The sequence below is a fragment of the Salminus brasiliensis genome, chromosome 3, assembly GCF_030463535.1.
Source record: "Salminus brasiliensis chromosome 3, fSalBra1.hap2, whole genome shotgun sequence".
Taxonomy (NCBI): domain Eukaryota; kingdom Metazoa; phylum Chordata; class Actinopteri; order Characiformes; family Bryconidae; genus Salminus; species Salminus brasiliensis.
In genome coordinates this window covers 44,919,468-44,939,750 of record NC_132880.1, presented here as the reverse complement: position 1 = coordinate 44,939,750, position 20,283 = coordinate 44,919,468, and the positions used below count along the sequence as shown (strand labels likewise).

The 20,283-nt window shown below is 42.3% G+C and overlaps 1 protein-coding gene across 1 annotated transcript in view; it reads left to right on the top strand.

The window, feature by feature from the left end:
* The window catches only part of foxk1 (forkhead box K1), a 36,772-nt gene extending 17,737 nt beyond the window's left edge, over positions 1 to 19,035 (top strand). The window contains exons 3-9 of the mRNA XM_072676360.1: positions 6,627 to 6,783; positions 6,954 to 7,100; positions 8,544 to 8,737; positions 9,194 to 9,360; positions 11,564 to 11,821; positions 11,916 to 12,137; positions 13,922 to 19,035. Of these exons, the coding sequence (XP_072532461.1) occupies positions 6,627 to 6,783; positions 6,954 to 7,100; positions 8,544 to 8,737; positions 9,194 to 9,360; positions 11,564 to 11,821; positions 11,916 to 12,137; positions 13,922 to 14,121 (1,345 nt within the window). The 3' untranslated portion in view covers positions 14,122 to 19,035. The remainder of the gene's footprint in view (positions 1 to 6,626; positions 6,784 to 6,953; positions 7,101 to 8,543; positions 8,738 to 9,193; positions 9,361 to 11,563; positions 11,822 to 11,915; positions 12,138 to 13,921) is intronic.
* Positions 19,036 to 20,283: the final 1,248 nt, after the last annotated feature.

Sequence of the window (20,283 nt, the reverse complement as noted above, 5' to 3'; positions counted from 1 at the left end):
CAGATGTGTCGAAGGCTTTGAATTCCCAGTCCACTCACAAACACTGCTGACCGGCTTTGAACCACTGCCATTTACAGTACAACCGCGGCCTTATGATCCCTCCTTTTGTACATATTTGCCTTCTGTCCCAATCTGAAAGTTCTGCTTTTCGAGGGGTTACGGTTCGTGAGGGATGCGTTCAGGGGGGGATTATACCTCAGAACTCCTCAGAAGTATTTGCAGTGAATTACTATTTTGTTTGGGAGTGATTTTGCTGTGTTCAGGGCCGTTAATGATTAAACTGTTGAAGAGGTCTCCTCTGTAAATCAGTGGTTGAAATGACCTTTTGGAATTACCTGCCGCTGTTGGGACTTACCTCATATTACCTCATGTAGCAGCGTCACTTAATATTGCTGTAGACATGACCGTGACTGTACTATAAGAAGGCCCTAAGATCTGTTCAGTAGTGTGTGTGTGTGTGTGTGTGTGTGTGTGTGTGTGTGTGTGTGTGTGTGTATAGAGTATATGTGAATGGCTGCATGCAGCGTGTGACTCTAGTACATAGAGGTCATATGGAGGACTTCTTCAATTGACTCAGATTCTTTGCAGTGGTCTGTAAAGTCAGGGTTGGTCTAGCTAGTCAGTTAACTGACAGACTTTTCATTTTCAAGCATATAAGCAAGAGGTAGAAAAATTAGACACAATAAATAATAATGTAAAAAATAGAAAATTAAATACAACTTGAACAGTAACTTCACTATCCAATAAAAAACACGCATCTCTTTGAGAAGGAAAAAACCTTTGTAACTTTCAATGGAAGTCGAGGCAAAAATACAAGAAGAAAAAGGGAAGCAAAGGGATAGCAATATATTTATATATATATATATATATATATGTGTGTGTGTGTGTATGTGTGTGTGTGTGTGTATGTGTATGTGTATGTGTGTATATATATATATATATATATATATATATATATATATATATATATATATATATATATATATACAGTGAGTCCAAGAAGTATTTGATCCCTTGCTGATTTTCTTCGTTGGCCCACTAATAAAGACATGATCATTCTATACTTTTAATGGTAGATGTATTCTTACATGGAGAGACAGAATATTAAAAAGAAAATCCAGAAAATAAATCTAAGGAATATATATTAATTGATTTGTATTTCATGGAGTGAAATAAGTATTTGATCCCTTAGTATTCATTAGCAGTTCTGGCTTTTACAGACCAGTTAGACACTCCCAATCAACTTGTTACCTGACCTGAAGCCACCTGTTCTCACTAATCACTTGTGTGAAAAACACCTGTCCACAGAATCAGACAGATCACACAGATTTCAAGTCTCCAACATGGGTAAAACCAAAGAGCTGTCACAGGACCTCAGAGTCAGAATTGTTGACCTTCACAAAGCTGGAATGGGCTACAAAAAGATTAGTAAGGTGTTGGATGTGAAAGTAACAACTATTGGTGCAATTATCAGAAAGTTTAAAGAGTATAACATGACAATCAACAGACCTCGGCCCGGTGCTCCAAAGAAGATTTCGCCTCGTGGGGTGGCAATGATGCTGAGAACAGTCAGAAATCGTCCTGCAACCACTCGGCAGGAGTTAGCAAATGACCTGAAGGCAGCTGGGACCACAGTTTGCAAGGAAACAATTGGCAACACTTTGCGCAACAATGGATTCACATCCTGCAGTACCCGAAAGGTACCCCTGCTGAAGAGAGCACATGTGGAGGCGCGCCTCAAGTATGCCAATGATCATTTGAAAGATGAACCAAGTTATTGGGAGAAGGTTTTGTGGTCAGACGAGACCAAAATTGAACTTTTTGGCCTCAACTCCACCCGCCATGTGTGGAGGAAGAAAAATGCTGCCTATGACCCCAAGAACACTGTGCCCACCGTCAAGCATGGAGGTGGAAGCATAATGTTTTGGGGGTGTTTCTCTGCCAAGGGTACAGGGCTACTTCACCGCATCACTGGGAAGATGGATGGAGCCATGTACCGCACAATCCTGAGGGACAACCTCCTCCCCTCTGCCAGGGATCTGAAAATGGGCCGTGGTTGGGTCTTCCAACATGATAACGACCCTAAACATACAGCAAAGGCAACAAAGGATTGGCTCAAGAAAAATCACATTAAGGTCATGGAGTGGCCCAGCCAGTCGCCAGACCTCAATCCGATCGAAAATCTATGGAGGGAGCTGAAGGTCAGAGTTGCCAAGCGACAGCCCACCAACCTTCATGATTTAGAGAGGATCTGCAAAGAAGAGTGGGCCAAAATTCCCCCTGGTGTGTGTGCTAAACTTGTGGTTAACTACAACAAACGTCTCACCGCTGTGCTTGCAAACAAAGGCTTTGCCACTAAGTATTGAGTGTGTTTGGCAAGAGGGATCAAATACTTATTTTCCTCATTGAAATACAAATTAATTAAAATATATTCTTTAAAATTATATTCTGGATTTTTGTCTTGATATTCTGTCTCTCCATGTTAGAATATATCTACCATTAAAAGTGCAGAAGGATAGTGTCTTTATTAGTGGGCAAACAAAGAAAATCAGCAAGGGATCAAATACTTCTTGGACTCACTGTATATATATATATATATATATATATATATACTCACACACACACACACACACACACACACATATATATGCAGCAAAGGGATAGCTCTCTCTCTCTCTCTCTCTCTCTCTCTCTATATATATATATATATATATATATATATATATAATTTATTTTTTATTTATTTTTATTTTGATAGTTGAATAATACTATCCAATTCAAATTAATGTTTCATTATTTACATTAAGAATTTTAAATTTTTTGAATAGAATTTTTAATTTTTTAAGAAATTTATTTCCCATATAACTGTTTTGTCGTGATCAGCTTTCAAATTTGGCTTGAAGTTGTTTTACACATTTGTAACAGAACATTGAAGACAATAAAGATGAATCACTTTTTCAGAAATCAGTTTTAATGAACATTCCTGCTAATATAAGCTCCAGTATATTTTTATATGTCAAAAATGAAAACCAAAGATGTGCAAAGTATGAGCAACATAAAGTAGGAGCAGACGTAAACATGATCCCTTAATTGGTTTTCCCATAATTTTTGGATGAGCAAAAAAATAAAAAAGAGGAATTTTTTGCTCGGTTTGATGGTATTTTGTGGTGGCGCTACGTTTGTATTTGGGACTTGTATTTTGACAGGGGCAGCACAATATTGTCAACCCACCTTCGCTCGTGGCGTAATCAGCCAGCTCAATGGCTGTTGTGTTGCAGGGCGGGACTCTATCTGTAAACGGACCTCCTGTTGAGCATTAGGAGAACTTCCATTCATATTTTAACCAGTGACCGGACTCCTCAATCATAGCGTCTGTGGGTTGACTGTAGTCAGTACAGCTGATGCTGTGTGGATGAGATTGGAAGAGATTGGATTAGATTAGATTAGATGAGGTTTGGGTGCTGATCTTCTCTCTCAGTCACTGTATGGATTGGTTCAGCTCCGCCAGCAGCTCACGTGATTGACTTGATTAGATAAGATAGGGGTTTGATACGACCTGGAAACACGGGCCTTTCTCCAGGAGAGCCCTGGAAATGTTTAAGATGACATACATTACAAATGTATTGTTGTTGTTTGTTTTAGTGAGAATATAACAATAATAATAATTGTAATAAATTATTATTAATTACATGTCTTACATGTTTCTACATATCCTGCTATATAGAGTATTTCTTCTATATATAAATATTAATTTTGTACTCTATATAAATAACATTTAATTAATCAATGAATTAATTTATTTTATTGTTCTTAAGAATGTATTTTCTGTGTGAAAAAAGAAAAATATAAAATTGTTATTATTATTAATAATAATATAGTAGCAATAATAATAATAAACATAATTACTTTTAAAATTATGGTTAATATTTGTCATGGTAATTTATTAAATACTATTATTATTGTTATACTATTATATTTTTGTCATGCACAAGTGTGCGTGTGTGTGTGTGTGTGTGTGCGTGTGTGTGTATAAAAACACAAACAGCTTCTGAGATTACAAACTGTTTATGATTTTAAAATTAATCTGCACATTTATAATTTGACACGCTTGCTTCAATCTTTTAAATCTGATCCTTTAGAAAGAAAAGTGCAACAGTCAAGCACATCTAACACTGTGTCTGAACATTAGACTGGTACAGTAGATGGTGTCAGTGCAGCAGAGTACAGATGGAGGTGTGGTGGTGTTGTGAGGAGGTGTGGGTAAGAGGGTGTTTATTTTTGCTTGGACTCTCTGAAAGGTGTTATTACAATCAGGACCAGTTGTTATGAAAGTGCTGCCTCAGGCCTGGACTTCAACCCCCCATGCTGGCTGTGCCCTCCTCCAGACAATGGCCTTCCCCATGGAGCCAACAATGGAGGCAGCGGCACAACAACTCCGCCCCCCCCCCCCCCCCCCCACCCCCCCTGCGCTCCATTACAGTCCGCTGCTCTCAGGATGCCAGCCGTAAAAATAAAGTGGGGAGGGGATGTTGCAGTTTTGAATCCTGCTAGTCTCTTTTTAATACCAGAGGAAGTGGATTAGGAGCACAGGCTCTCGAGCGAGGTAGGAGTTAAATGGTTTGTGGTGATCAGAGGAAGGGCTGGGGCATATGAACCCACGTCCCTTGGTATACAGCAAGTGTTCTGAACTGGGTCACCTCTATTTCTGAGAGAGGAGGACTGTTCCACTGAGGCCGAGAACACGGATACGCTGCCATACAGAGAATTTGCCAGAACACGAAAGCGTGAGGATAATGTCTATAATAATGTATAATAATGTTTATATAATATCTGGCTGGATCTGTTTAGAACCTTCTGTTCTCCTGAGCTTACATGAAAATGACCATCACGAGCTCTTGGAAAGTCTTGTTTTAAGGGGCCGTGTTACCAGTTGACTCATAAACTCCTCCTCCTTCTCCTTGTCTTCTTGGGGTTGCTGAGCCATCTACTGGCCACTTGAGTGTGTGTGTGTGTGTGTGTGTGTGTGTGTGTGTGTATATATATATATATATATATATATATAATATATATATAGAATATGTATGTGTGTTTGTTTATTGATTGATTGATTGATTGATTATTTTCTGCAGTTTTTTGCCCTCTAGGATGATTTTGCTGATCTTACAGCGTCTTTAATGATGCAAGAAAGGCTCTGTTGGACGTCTAAAAGGAAAATCTGCCTTAAACTGCTTAGCATAGTCATACTGGTACTGGGTTGTTTACAGACTTTGGCCAATATTTGGTGCCAGTTGGATGATTCATTAGCTTGTGTTGGAGATGAGAAGGCAGGCTTTGTAAAAAGGTGTGAGGATTTATTGGCCAGCTGTTAAAACATGACGATGGCATACTGCATACCATTTATTTATTGTATTTATATAATTTTTTGTTTGTTTGTTTGTTTATTTATTTATTTAATTAAAAATATATTTTTACCCATTTTCTTCCCAATTTGGACTGCCAATTACCCAACCCATACATACTCTTTCCCTTTTTCTCCCAAATTTGGTTCTGCCAATTAACCCACCTGTTCAAGGCCCCCCAATGCTCCCGACTCTGGAAGGGTAAGGACTGAACACATGACTCTTCTGATTCATGTGAATCCAGCCGCTGCCTCTTTTCGACCTGCCGCTGATGCAGCATCGCCGAGCAGCTGACACACTCTGAGGAAAGTGTCGGGTCCCCAGCTCCACTGCACCGGCTTACGGTTGCCTGTGCCGGCTGTCATCACTTAAGAGTGATGAGGGGAGAGGGCGCACGGCCAGAGTGCTCTCTTGGCGGCATGGCTCAGGATTCGATCCTGCAGCCTCCGCTGGCTGCTGAGATCCTCAAAGCCCAGCTATGTTAAATTTGATGGAAAACGTAAATCGCAGGCTGAGCTTCATTAGAAGTTACGAAGGTTTTTTTTTCTTCTCCTGTAAAGCTGCCATTTTGGAGATGCAAGGTTTTTCTAAGCTTCCTGCTTAGTGCTTTAGTTTGCAGTAACCGGTAATCCGGTGCTGTAGGTCTTAGTGAGATGATGCTTCCTGCTTCTTCTTTTTTTTTTTTTTTTTTTTCTTTTTTTGTATACTCAATAGCATCATATAACCTCCCTGACATAATTATACACAATTATTACACATTATGGTGGAAATAAAACTTACAACTCACAAGCTGGGAAATTTCTTCTCTAACTGTTGTGGCTGCGTTTGTCCAGGAAAACGACCAAACTGAGAAATTAGACAGCGATCCAGCCAAATTCCCAAAGAACCAATGGTCCCTGGAAATGAATGCATAGCCAGGAACATCCATCTAACTGAGACTCGCACCTCTTTGGAGGACAAAACCTATCTATCTCCGAGCACAAAGTCCAGTAAATGGTCTTGGATGTGGTTTCCACTGTTTTCAGGCAAATTTGTGGTGGCCTTATTTTTTGTCCTTGTTTGCTGACTGCAGAGATCCAGACCTGCTGTTAGAGGAAACTCCATATTAATGGCTTTGGGTTTAGAAGGGGCTCTCATTAAGGCTCCTGCACATGTAATGTGTAGGCGTCCCAATACTTTTGTCCTTTATAGTGTATATTTATTTTTTATTTTTCCCCCTTTGCCCAGCGTGCCCAACTCCTGTCCAGCGAGTCCTCGGGGTGCAGGCTCCTCAGGATACCGCTACGGACGCAACATCACCTCAGACCTGCAGCTGGCCGCAGAGTACGCCGCCAAGGCCGTGTCGGAGCAACGCACTGAACCATCAGGGGGAGACAGCCCCAAGGTGAGGCCTCGATTCGTTCACCCCTGGTTTTCTCCCTCACTCCTGAGCTCTGAGAGAAGCTGATCTTCTGTGGTCTGCTGAGTGGTCTGCTGAGTGGTCTGATGCTGAGAGGAATGTGATGTGCAGATTGGGGGGTTCGGTTCAGTGGAGTCTGTGTGTTTGTTTTGTAGGATGAGTCCAAGCCCCCGTACTCGTACGCACAGCTGATTGTGCAGGCCATATCTTCTGCTCAAGACCGACAGCTGACACTAAGTGGCATCTATGCCCACATCACTAAGCATTACCCCTACTACAGGACTGCGGATAAGGGCTGGCAGGTCAGTTTAACCTGTAAACACAAACAGAGAGGAACACAGAGTCTGTTTGTCTCTTTCTGTATTTGTGTGTCTATTGTTCTCGTTCTCTTTTCCCCTCTTTCTCTTTCTGTCTATCTATCTATTTATCTGTCTGTCCGTCTGTCTCTCTCCCTCTTTCTGTCTATATCTATTTATCTGTCTGTCCGTCTGTCTCTCTCCCTCTTTCTGTCTATCTATCTATTTATCTGTCTGTCCGTCTGTCTCTCTCCCTCTTTCTGTCTATCTATCTATTTATCTGTCTGTCCGTCTGTCTCTCTCCCTCTTTCTGTCTATCTATCTATTTATCTGTCTGTCCGTCTGTCTCTCTCCCTCTTTCTGTCTATCTATCTATTTATCTGTCTGTCCGTCTGTCTCTCTCCCTCTTTCTGTCTATCTATCTATTTATCTGTCTGTCCGTCTGTCTCTCTCCCTCTTTCTGTCTATCTATCTATTTATCTGTCTGTCCGTCTGTCTCTCTCCCTCTTTCTGTCTATCTATCTATTTATCTGTCTGTCCGTCTGTCTCTCTCCCTCTTTCTGTCTATCTATCTATTTATCTGTCTGTCCGTCTGTCTCTCTCCCTCTTTCTGTCTATCTATCTATTTATCTGTCTGTCCGTCTGTCTCTCTCCCTCTTTCTGTCTATCTATCTATTTATCTGTCTGTCCGTCTGTCTGTCTCTCTCCCTCTTTCTGTCTATCTATCTATTTATCTGTCTGTCCGTCTGTCTGTCTCTCTCCCTCTTTCTGTCTATCTATCTATTTATCTGTCTGTCCGTCTGTCTCTCTCCCTCTTTCTGTCTATCTATCTATTTATCTGTCTGTCCGTCTGTCTCTCTCCCTCTTTCTGTCTATCTATCTATTTATCTGTCTGTCCGTCTGTCTGTCTCTCTCCCTCTTTCTGTCTATATCTATTTATCTGTCTGTCTGTCTGTCTCTCTCCCTCTTTCTGTCTATCCATCTATTTATCTGTCTGTCTGTCTGTCTCTCTCCCTCTTTCTGTCTATCTATCTATTTATCTGTCTGTCTCTCTCCATCTGTCTGTTTGTATATCTAGCTTTCTTCCTCTGTCTGTCTATCTGTCTAACTATCTGTCTATCTCTTTCTGTCTGTCTGTCTGTCTATCTCTATCTTTTAGTCGGTCTGTCTGTCTATTTATCTATCTATCTATCTGTCTCCCTCTGTCTGTCAATCTATCTGTCTGTCTCTCTTTCTCTGTCTGTCTGTGTGTCTATCTTTCTGTCTATCTATCTGTTTGTCTATCTATCTATCTTTCTGTATATCTATCTAAGTCTGTATCTATCTGTCTGTCTATATATATCTGTCTATCTATGTCTGTCTATATCTGTCTGTAATGTTATGTAAGGCTTTTTTTAACATGCTGTGTTGTAAATATGTTAAACCTGTGAGGCTGTGTGGTGATTACAGAACTCCATCAGACACAATCTGTCCCTGAACCGCTACTTCATCAAAGTGCCGCGCTCGCAGGAGGAGCCGGGAAAAGGCTCGTTCTGGAGAGTGGATCCGTCATCCGAGGCCAAGCTAGTGGAGCAGGCCTTCCGCAAGCGCCGCCAGCGGGGTGTGTCCTGCTTCCGCACACCCTTCGGCCCGCTCTCCTCCAGGTAAGGCACCTCGCCCTCTCCTGGCCAAGCACACCTCTCTACCCTCTCTACTCTTTCCACACACACACACACACACACACACACACACACACACACACACACACACACACACACACACACTGCACCTTTCTTAGAGAGCGGTTGCTCAGTTTACTCTGTTCTCCCTCTTCTTTTTCTGCTCTTCCTGCTGGTCTTTTTTGCTTGGCAGAACAAAGTAAGTCCCGTCTGTGCAAGATTCCACATTCCCAAATAAGCCCAAACGTATCTTGGAAATGTCATGTTGTGCAGCAGCTTTTAATCTGCTGGTCTTTTGCTGAAGTGTGTGTGTGAGTGTTTTGATGTCAGGCTTTGAGAAGCAGGCGTGTAGTGATTGTTGTCGTCCCAGTAAAGGCTCTTTGGGGCCGTAGCGGGCTGCGTGTCCAAGCAGTTTAGGAGTGTCTCTTGTGCCATTTTCAGGAGTGCTCCAGCCTCTCCCACTCACTCAGGCCTCCTCTCACCTCATTCGAGTGGCCTGCAGACCCCTGAGTGCCTGTCCAGAGAGGGCTCACCTGTGTCCCACGAGCACGAGTTTGGTTCCAAGCTGGCCTCTGTGCCAGAGTACAGATACTCTCAGAGCGCCCCGGGTGAGTCTCAGCATTTTAATTAACTGACGATGTTCCGAAATCACCAGTAGATGATATTAATCCAAGCAGATGATATTAATGAAGATTATATGCATATACACTTTGCAAAATGGGCAAAAGTATTGGGACACCTCATTCTTTGTTTTTAATGAAATCAAGGATATTAAAAAAGAAATACTAGATTTTTGCTAGATTTTGGAGAAGCATTGCTGTAAGGATTTGATTGCTTACAGCAACAAGGGGGTGGTGAGGTCAGGATGTTGGATGATCACCACATCACCTCATCACCAACTCATCCCAAAAGTATTGGATGGAGCAACATCCATCATTCCAGAGAACACAGTTCTTCCACTGTCCCATTCTAGCCCTATTCTATTGGCAGTACGTCTATACAGGGACTTGGCAAGGTGTGTGTGTGTGTGTGTGTGTGTGTGTGTGTGTGTGTGTGTGTGTGTGTGTGTGTGTGTGTGTGTGTCAGCAATGCAATAACCCCCCAGCATTGAGCTGTGGAGCAGTGGAAGAACTGTATTTGCTGAAATGATGGTTGGTGCTCGGTCCAATACCTATGAGGTGGGGTGGTGATCATCATCCAACATCCTGACCTCACTAACGCTGTTGCTGTTGCTGTATGCAATCAAATTCTTACAGCAATGCTCCTCCACAATCTAGTAGAAAGCCTAGTCTTCTTCCCTGGACAGTAGAGACAGTTACTCCAGCAAAAGCAGGATAGACTTTCTTGTAATATGCGTGATTCTGAGTGAGGTGTCCCAATACTTTTGTCCATATAGTACATATCATAGAACAAGCAAAATATATTGTGTGCAGTTACTCAGTCACTCAGTCATTCAGATCAGAGCCTGTGATTTGGACAGAAGCACTGCTGCAGCATCACACACAGCTCAGCTCATACTCTGTTCATAACTTTGTCATTTCTATTTAGTGGATCCATTTTTTTCTTGCTCGCTCAAGTGTTCAATAAAAACAGAGCTCTGCTGTTTTCTCTGTGAAAGTGACTTCACGATGACTAAACATTAAACTGTAATTAAGAGAGAGAACCAGCGTTTCTGATGAGGCAGCAACTTCACAGTGCAGCTCACTGCTGTGTGTGTAAATGAAGTAACAGCAGGACTAGAGTTTCAGATCACGGATTACATAACGCATACACATACAAAACAGACATTAAAGAAAAAACAGCTAGGGATGCACCGATATGGGAATTATGGGCTGATGCCGGTGGCTATTTTTCCATGTACGTACAGTACTGTGGAGGCGTTTTTCAGCACCTAAAGATAGGATGTAAAACCCTTTATCTGAGCAATAGGAGACTTTTTACTGTAGAAACTCCAGATCTCATCAGAACGATGCAGGAACATGAATCCAGTAAAAAGGAGAAACAAGAGCTTCTCATTCTGAAGAAGGAAAGTAGTGAGATCTTGTTGGTGAGCTAGTCTGAAGAACAGAGCTCGGTTCCTCCAGGTTTCTCCTGGACGCCCCCCAGTCCAGTCCAGCCAGCACAGCGTGGAGGATGTGTTCAACTCCATAAGCAGCAGCAGCAGCAGCAGCTCACCTGATTTACCATCATTAAGCCCTGATTTACCACCAAACCAGGTGTTGATCTGAGGAGAACTCTAAATAACACTAGACTCCATGAGGAGAAGTTTGGAGATGTTCTAATGATGAACACAGTGATTGAGAACCTCCACCACCACTTTCTGTAGGAATATTTTATTTATTTTAATTGTGGTGTTGTAAAAAAACACACAGCCTAGGTAAGGAGCCTTCCATAATTCCCCAATATTGATACATAAACTTTTATGAAATGTAAATTATGGGTAGATCCACCTGATTTGAATTTCCAGATAACTATTTATTTATTTATTTATTTATTTATATGCATTATTTATATACATTATACACTTGGTTATAGGTTTCAGTGGCGAACAGGAATAAAATACATCATGAAATATAAAATATCAGTTAAATTTGATGTCAAAATCAAATATCTGTGGATGCCAATATGATCAATAGCAAAAACATAAATTCTACCTATTAATTTCATGGCTATGATTGATCTAGTGCTTCCAGCCCTCAGTAAATAAGTCCTTAAGACGGTCTCTGTTGATGATATCAAGTCGCCCAGGTCTGCTACTGAACGTCTAAGTGAGCATATTCTCAGTTCTCCATTCTTGTACTCGGACCCCAGGCTCCCCAGTGAGTGCCCAGCCTGTGATCATGGCTGTGCCTCCTCAGCCTTCTGCAGGATTGGCAAAGCCTTTGGCCTACATGCCGGCCTCCATTATCACCGCCCAGCAGCCTACGGGTCAGGCCGTCCACGTGGTGCAGCAGGCCCCGGCGGTCACCATGGTGCGTGTGGTCACCACCTCTGCCAACTCCCCCAATGGCTATGTGCTGGCCAGCACTGCTTCTGGAATACCTGGAGACGGCTCTGGAGACCACAGAGGTATAAACCACAGCCTTTACATGGTCGCTTCATGACTTCATGACATGCTGCTGTAACTTAAGGTTGTGCCACTTGCTCCTCTCTCTTTATGAAGGTGCTCTGGAGGAAATGGGGGCTCCTACATCCATCCCTGCAGGTAGCAGAGTCATCCAGGCTGTGGGAAGCCACCTGAGCTCGGCCACCAGAGGGCAGCAGAGTTACACCATTCTGCAGCAGGGCACCTTGCCGTTGGGCCAGCACCAGCTCCCAGTTCAGCCCATCACTCAGAACGGCAAGCATGCCATCCCCACAGCCAGCATCTCGCCTAATGCTTATGGTATGTATGTTATTAAGATCTTAAGAAATCAGATTTACCTATCGCAGGTGATTGTATAGCTCACCTAAAACAGATAATGGTAGTTTATACCCCACCTGTAACAGGAATTGTTAGCTTGTACCCCACCTGTAAGAGGAAATGGAGGCATATACCCCACCTGTAAGAGGAAATGGAGGCATATACCCCACCTGTATGGGTAGCTTATACCCCACCTGTAACAAGAAATGGTAGCTTATACCCTACCTGTAACAGGAATTGTTAGCTTGTACCCCACCTGTAAGAGGAAATGGAGGCTTGTACCCCACCTGTAGAGGAAATGGAGGCTTGTACCCCACCTGTAAGAGGAAATGGAGGCTTGTACCCCACCTGTAGAGGAAATGGAGGCTTGTACCCCACCTGTAAGAGGAAATGGAGGCTTGTACCCCACCTGTAGAGGAAATGGAGGCTTGTACCCCACCTGTAAGAGGAAATGGAGGCTTGTACCCCACCTGTAGAGGAAATGGAGGCTTGTACCCCACCTGTAAGAGGAAATGGAGGCTTGTACCCCACCTGTAAGAGGAAATGGAGGCTTGTACCCCACCTGTAAGAGGAAATGGAGGCTTGTACCCCACCTGTAAGAGGAAATGGAGGCTTGTACCCCACCTGTAAGAGGAAATGGAGGCTTCTACCCCACCTGTAAGAGGAAATGGAGGCTTCTACCCCACCTGTAAGAGGAAATGGAAGCGTATACCCCTCCTATAACAGGAAATTGAGGCGTATAACCAACCTTTAAGGGGTATTGGTAGCATATACCCCACCTGTAAGAGGAAATGAAGGCGTATACCCCACCTGTAACATGAATTGGAAGCGTATACCCCTCCTATAACAGGAAATTGAGGCGTATAACCAACCTTTAAGGGGTATTGGTAGCATATACCCCACCTGTAACAGGAAATGAAGGCGTATACCCCACCTGTAACATGAAATGGAAGCGTATACCTCTCCTATAACAGGAAATTGAGGTATATACCCAACCTTTAAGGGCGCTTGGTAGCGTGTACCCCACCTGTAACAGGAAATAGAGGTGTATACCCCACCTGTAACAGGAAATGAAGGCGTATACCCCACCTGTAACATGAAATGGAAGCGTATACCCCTCCTATAACAGGAAATTGAGGTATATACCCAACCTTTAAGGGCGCTTGGTAGCGTGTACCCCACCTGTAACAGGAAATAGAGGTGTATACCCCACCTGTAACAGGAAATGAAGGCGTATACCCCACCTGTAACATGAAATGGAAGCGTATACCCCTCCTATAACAGGAAATTGAGGTATATACCCAACCTTTAAGGGCGCTTGGTAGCGTGTACCCCACCTGTAACAGGAAATGGTAGCGTATACCCCACCTGTAAGAGGAAATGGAGGTGTATACCCCACCTATAACAGGAAATGGTAGGTAGTTGGCAGATAATGAAGTTTTATTCAGTTAAATCTGTATGAGCTTGAACCAAGGGCCGGAGTCCAGCACAGTCTGCTGATTTCCCTTCAATAAAGAGTTGAATCAGGAGTGCTCGAGCAGGAAACGCTCAAAACTGTGCAGGAATCCGGCCCCCCCAGGACTGGAGTTCCCCACCCTTGGAGTAGAGCATAAAAAGGTTAAGATTAATGTATATTAAAGTTGTCAGTTTGGTCAGACAGTGGCCTCAAAGCTAGCCCCGGGCTGGTCTTCTTTCTTATGCAGCTCGAACTTCTGTGGCCTGCCGTTTGTAATCCTCTCCCCTGTTCTCCTTCATATTGCTCTCAGCTCTCACCAACCCTCTTCAGATCCTGGCTGCCCAGGCCTCTACCTCTCCCCCGGTGCTGGTGAACAGACCCTCCAGTGTGGAAATGGAGGAACCTGGCCCACGGGAGCCAGAGGCCAAGAGGATCAAGATGGAGGAGGACAGCGTGGCTTCAGTTCCACAGCCCGTCATCGTTGCAGTGAAGCCCGAGCCCAGCGACTGAGTGAGTGAGTGGAGAAGCAAACGAAAGAGAAGAACCTTCAAGCGAACCCCCACAATAGTGTTAGCCAAAGGTGCCAAGGTTATTGAGGGGGGGGGGGGTGTTTTTTTGTTGTTTTTTTTTTCTTTTCTTTTCTTTTACAAAGAACTTTGTTTCCGTGAGAAAACAAGTCCATCACGGGTAACATAATTGTGTCTCTCTCGCAAGAGGAAGAGGAGAAGGATGATGATGATGAGGAGGAGGAGGAGAAGGAGGAGGAGGAGGAGGAGAAGGAGGATCAACAGTATGTTCTAAGGGCAGATATGAGCTAAAATGCATTATCCTATAAGCCTTAAAAGCAAACGCTGACACGGTTTTAATTTCGTGGGCTTCTTTAAAAAGGATTGGATTGGTCCCTCGGAGAGATTGGAGAGCATGCATGCGCCTGCGCTGCCATGTAGTTCCTCACAAGGTACAGTTGAACTAGTACTTACTTTGAGTCGGGGTGGGACCAAGAACTAAGCAGCTATTTCTATTTGGGAGCACTGGTCTCTCAGAATCGAAGCATTATGTATTAAGCTCATTGGGAGCTGGGAGCTACCCCAGCTTTCTGTGTCACTTAGCGAGGAATTATTTATCATTCTTTATCAACTTAACACCGTCTCTACTGAAATTAGATTATCCTAACTAAATAAAAAAGAAGAAAAGATTTAATGAAAACTTAGTACATGAATTAAAAAAAAAAAGAAAGAAAAGCTCTGTTTTTTTCTAGCTGGAGCTTTAACATGGTAGTATAAAGTATTTTTCTATGGAGGGCTATTACCTTGCTTGCTTAGATGTTATATAGAGAAATGTCTAGCACATGTCCGTTTCTGAATTGGTCTGTGTATAGTGCAAAAATTAAAACCAACTCAATGAATGTATGTACCTTTTTGTTCATTTATGGTCTGTGGCTCCCTTTTTGACCTAAACACCTCTTAAGAAATTAGAAATAAGAAATATGTTGGGATGTTTTGTTAAAAAAAAAAGGAAGAAAAAAAAAAGGAAATGACCATTTTTTGAAGTGAAATTCTGTATTTAATGTAGCGCAGACAGACGCCTATCCATCCTCTGTGTGCTTAGCCAGATTTTTATAAATGGCTGAGCTTTGCAGAGCCTAAATTAGATTTGTATTGTTCAGTGCTAATTCAGCCACAAGCAAATTGTACATGCTGGAATATTTAACGATTAAGAGGGGCTACTGACAACCAAATATGTTTGTTTCTGTTTCTAAGACCCAGGAATGTAACCTTTTTAATAATCATTGTCAGAGAGGCTAGTTTTCCACTGTCCGCCCTCTCTGTGACCCTATGAGGATATTGATGACGGCGATGATGATGATGATGACGACGACGACGACAGTGGGACGTACTAAATGAATGTTAAACATTTTCTAAAAGAAGGTTCTCAAGACTTTGTAATTGTTCTTTCCACAGAAGCTTATTTTGGTAGCATTCATAAAGTGTTACTCAAACTTTATATTTTTACTAACCGAGTCAAGTTTGTCGCTGTCATTCAAAAAAAAAAAGAAAAAAACCTGGTCCAAGTTTTTCACTTTTTGATGGAATTCAGATCCGGCAGTTGTTCTCTACATTGTGTCAATTTTCTGATGAATGGGCCAATGGAACGCTCCAAATTAACCTGGAATACAGTCTTTTTCCATTGACTTCCATTCAAAGTTCAGAATTTTATTCTAAATTTAGAATTATTATTTTTCTCTCTGCCTGGAAAGTGTCCATTTTGGAGATTGAAGGTTTTTGCATGACAGCAACGATTTTATATATATATAAAGTGTTTGAATCCTTGAAGATGGTTTTCAAGACAATCACTACCAGGGTGGTTTTGGGTACCACTGCATGGATACGAAGAAGCAGCACCTCAGAGTTCTTGCAATATTAACAAAGACAGAACAATGCAAAAGACCAAATGCATAATCTCTTCATTAGTGCCTTGGAGTTCCGCAGTAAAGCGTAAAGCTCTACAACTTGGAAGTTGCAACGCTGACGTTTTTATTTTCCCCTCTTCAGGCTTGGAAAGTATTAGAACTGCTGTGTTCTGTTGTCTTTCTATCAGGTTAAACTAGAAATGGGGTCACCCTTCAGTCGGCTTTTGGTCCGAGCATTGTGGCGGTGGTGATGAAGACGATGATGTTGATGATAATTCAGTAAATGACCCATCACACACTGCCGTAAATAATACTACAGCTGTCTTTCAGTTTAACAGGGTTAACAGTTGCCTTCACGAGGGCACCTGCACTCGCAATATAGGGTTACACACACCGAGCAGCCATAACATTAAAGCCAGCATATCAGCTCCATGTCCCGTATAAGAGCACTGTGTTCCTTTGGTTTCTCTGTAGACTCTGTTAGCGTCCCTCTTCTCCAATGGTCAGGACACCACAGGACTGACCACCACAGAGCAGGCAGGTAGTATTTGGGTGGTGGGTCAGTCATTCTCAGCACTGCAGTGACTCTGGCTGACCGGGTGTTGCGCTGGTGGTACGAGTGAATCAGACACAGCAGTGCTGCTGCTGGAGTGTTTAAACACTGGGTCTGTCCACTCACTGTCCATTCCTCCTTTAGACCCCTCCTACCTACTTGCTCCACCTCGTAGAAGAAAAATCAGACTGAAGCTCTGATCTGTTGCTGCAAAGTTTGTTGGTGTTGGTCATCCTCTAGTCCTTCATCAGTGCTCACAGGCTGCTGCTGCCTACAGGAAGATGCTGGCATGATATTTCTGGTTGGTGGACTGTTCTCAGTCTATGGTGGTCAGTCCTCACCATTGAAGAACAGGGTGAAAGGAGGTGAACAAAGTATGCAGGGAAACCGATTACAAGGCCCAGGGGTTACGAGCCCAGGCCGTGCTGATTTGCCCCCCAGCAGCCGCCAGAGTCTGAGAGCGCACATTGATAGATAGATGGCGCTCTCTCCCCTTCAACACTCAGCACAGGTCTCTGTTCGCTGGTGTGGTGGAGCTGGGGACCTGCCAACCGAGTGTCACGGCTGCTTGGCAAAAAGAGGCCGTGGCTGGCATCTCGTGGATCGGAGATGATGCGCCAAGTCCTTGTGCTCCTAGTTTCGGAAGAATCACTAGTGCGAGGGGGAGCTACGAACGGGTGGGTTAAGTGGCGGCACCAACTTGGGAGAAAAAAGGGAAAAATTTGACCAAAAAAAAAAAAAAATAAATAAATAAATTCTGGAACTACAAAGTGCTCCTATGTGCTATGTGGAGCTGATAAAATGAACAAGGAGTTGGTGTTAATGTTATGGCTGATGGGTCTAAATAGTGAATGAGTGAGTGAAAGAGAGAAAGAGGGGTTAGAAAGAGTGAGAGGAAAGTAGCCAAAAAAAATCTCTAAAAAATATATTTCTCCTCTTTTTATCTTTTAAGGTGTTGTGTAATGATGCTGCACGCTGTAGGAAACTAAACCGCACCTGCATTAGAGAACAATCACACACTTGAACCACTGAAACTCCATTTAAAGTTTAGTTATTAATTTACCTCAAACTCAGATTCAGCCGTTTGATTGTAACGGCGAAGCTGGGAAGCATTAAGAGCTGTAATTTAAGTATTTGGGCCGGGAGGGGGGCGGGGGTTCGGTTTTTACGCCTCTCAGTAGTTATTAAGGTAAAAAATAAAATAAAAAAACAATGAATGAAATGAATTAAATGAATGAAACGAGCGCTTGGTTGTAGAGTCGAGTTTCGTTTCTCTTAAAAAAAAAAAAACAAACTGTTAATTTAACTTCTCACTGCCTAAAAGCGTTTTTTGCGTACATTTTTATTGATCTCGGTGTCTCGATCAGCGACGTACAAGGTGAATATAAAGTATTTTTCTCAACTAATCTGATGTACTCAGTCTGTGTGCTTTTTTTATTTTATTTTATTTTATTTTATTTTTTGCATATTGGCTTATGCAAGTGTTCATACACTAAACCTTTCTAATTTAAAATCAAGTCTAATGAACTGATGCACGTTTTCTTTCACCTCTGTTATTAGTTAGTTCTTGCTGTGGGTTAAATCTGTTCCCACTGTGTACAAAGCAGCCTGTGTTTAGTCCTGTGTTAGCTCAAAATCTCAGAAATTCTGTCTTTATAAGCCTCTATTACAAAGATTGTCTTGATGCATTCAATAATAATAATTGCCTGACTTTTTTTTTTTATCATTATTATTAATATGATTTTTTTCCCCCTTGTCTTTTCTTATCTTTACACCTCCTGGTAAAGTGGTGCAGGAGCGTTGGATGCTGGTATCTTCGTTGTTTCTGGAAAAGCAAAAAAATAATAATTTAAAAATTGTAAACAATTACAGGAAGACCCAATCAGGAATAGCTCGAACTGCCTGTTTGAACTGAGAGCATGCTAAACTTGCATTTGTATATTTTAAGCAGTGTACTCATTTAAGGGCTTTGTTTCTACTGCTGTTCTACGCCTACCGCTGCTGCTTCTGCACAAAACACCTGCCTCCACGTTGCAGAGATTCCTTCTTTGGGCTGTAACGCCTGGAAAGAAACGTATTCTTGGCATCCACTGAACCTGACTCTGAAACCGTACAGATTGGCTGCTTTTGATAAGGGCTTGGTCTCCTTCAGCTTCTATTTATCTATTTGTATTTGGTGTTTTTTTTTGTTTTTTTTTATTTCCTTGTTGATTGTAACTTCATTTGAAACATTGAAACTCCTACAATCCTACCTGTCTGTGTTGTTTGCCTAGTATTGTGTCTCGTTCTGTAGCTCTTAGCTGGGATTTGCCTCTCATCTTGATTTACATTAAAGCTGTTTTAATGTAAGATGTTTCTCTGTGCACACGTGCAGCTCTGTCTGTCCCCTCACTGCCTTGTGGAAAGCTCTAGAATATGCTGAAAATGTGACGACAGCCTATTAAAAGGTTTAAGCTGTCAACTGCACCCTGTCGGTTCATCATTTCTTTAGGCCTGAAGATGAAGCTGAAGTAAGCTCCCCAAATAAAGTTTGCCGAACTACCCTCCCACTCTGATCCCCACCCTATCTACACCAACTCATTACTGCGTTCATAAGTTCCTATGAGTCTGAATGGGGTTTGTATGTCCAAATATTTGTGGACACCCCTTCTAATCAATTAATTCAGCTGCTTTAATGTCCCGGTAGAGAAGTACTGCCAGTCGAATAGGACTCTCTGGGGCAGAGAACCAACGGCATGGACCTTTTGGCACCGTTCTTGATGTTGGAGCTCCATCCATTGAACTAGCTGTATTCTCTGACAGGATGGTTAAGCTCCATCCAATCCTTTTTGGGATGAGTTGGGGGTGATGAGTGGGGATCATCATCATCCTGACCTCATCAAATCCTCACAGCAGTTTTTTAATACCCTTGATTTTAGTAGAAACCATGAATGAGCTGGTGTCCCAATACTTTAGTCCAGATAGTGTTGCTCTGTAGAAGGTGGATTGGAGCTCATGGGCCTAGTGTGAAAACAGTGGAGGTCAAACACTGCTGGACCTAGTGTTCAGCCCTATTCAGAGTGTGTGTATGCTACTGTTCAAAAGTTTGGAATCAGAGTTCTAGGTGTATCCAGAGTAAAGAACAGCGCTGGCGACTTCTCGTAAATGATTGAGAAAGCAGCACGACGTTTACGAATCAAGCCTAATTAACGTCCAGGATGCCTCAACAATGGAATCCAAATATCGAGGCAGATCGTTTGACAGTAATACTTCTTACTACACTGTCTTGTTGATCAGTCATGGGTATTGTTTATCATGGGTGTTACTGCTGGCTTTATTACAGACCTGTTCAGATTTGTTGCTACTTGAAATGCTGAAGTCTGGCTTCAATATATGATAAAAAAAACCTGTAAATCCATAAAATGTTCTTGATTTGTTGATCATTTTATGTCTTATTGTTAAAACACTTCCTTTGATGTGCTGTTTGACAATGAAATCTGCATTGTATATCGTATTATTGACCATAAAATAACATGATCTTAATTTTCCTACATTTTGAACAGTATCAAAAAAGCCTTATCGCTGCTGTCCAATGAAAGCCATGCATCTCTCCATGGTTTGAATCCTGAAGCTGCTTCTGTACAGTGTGTGAATAATTCTGGATGAACGGACCAATAGAAATGCTCTAAATCTTAAAGATCTTAAAGAATGTTTGGTATTGACTTTCATT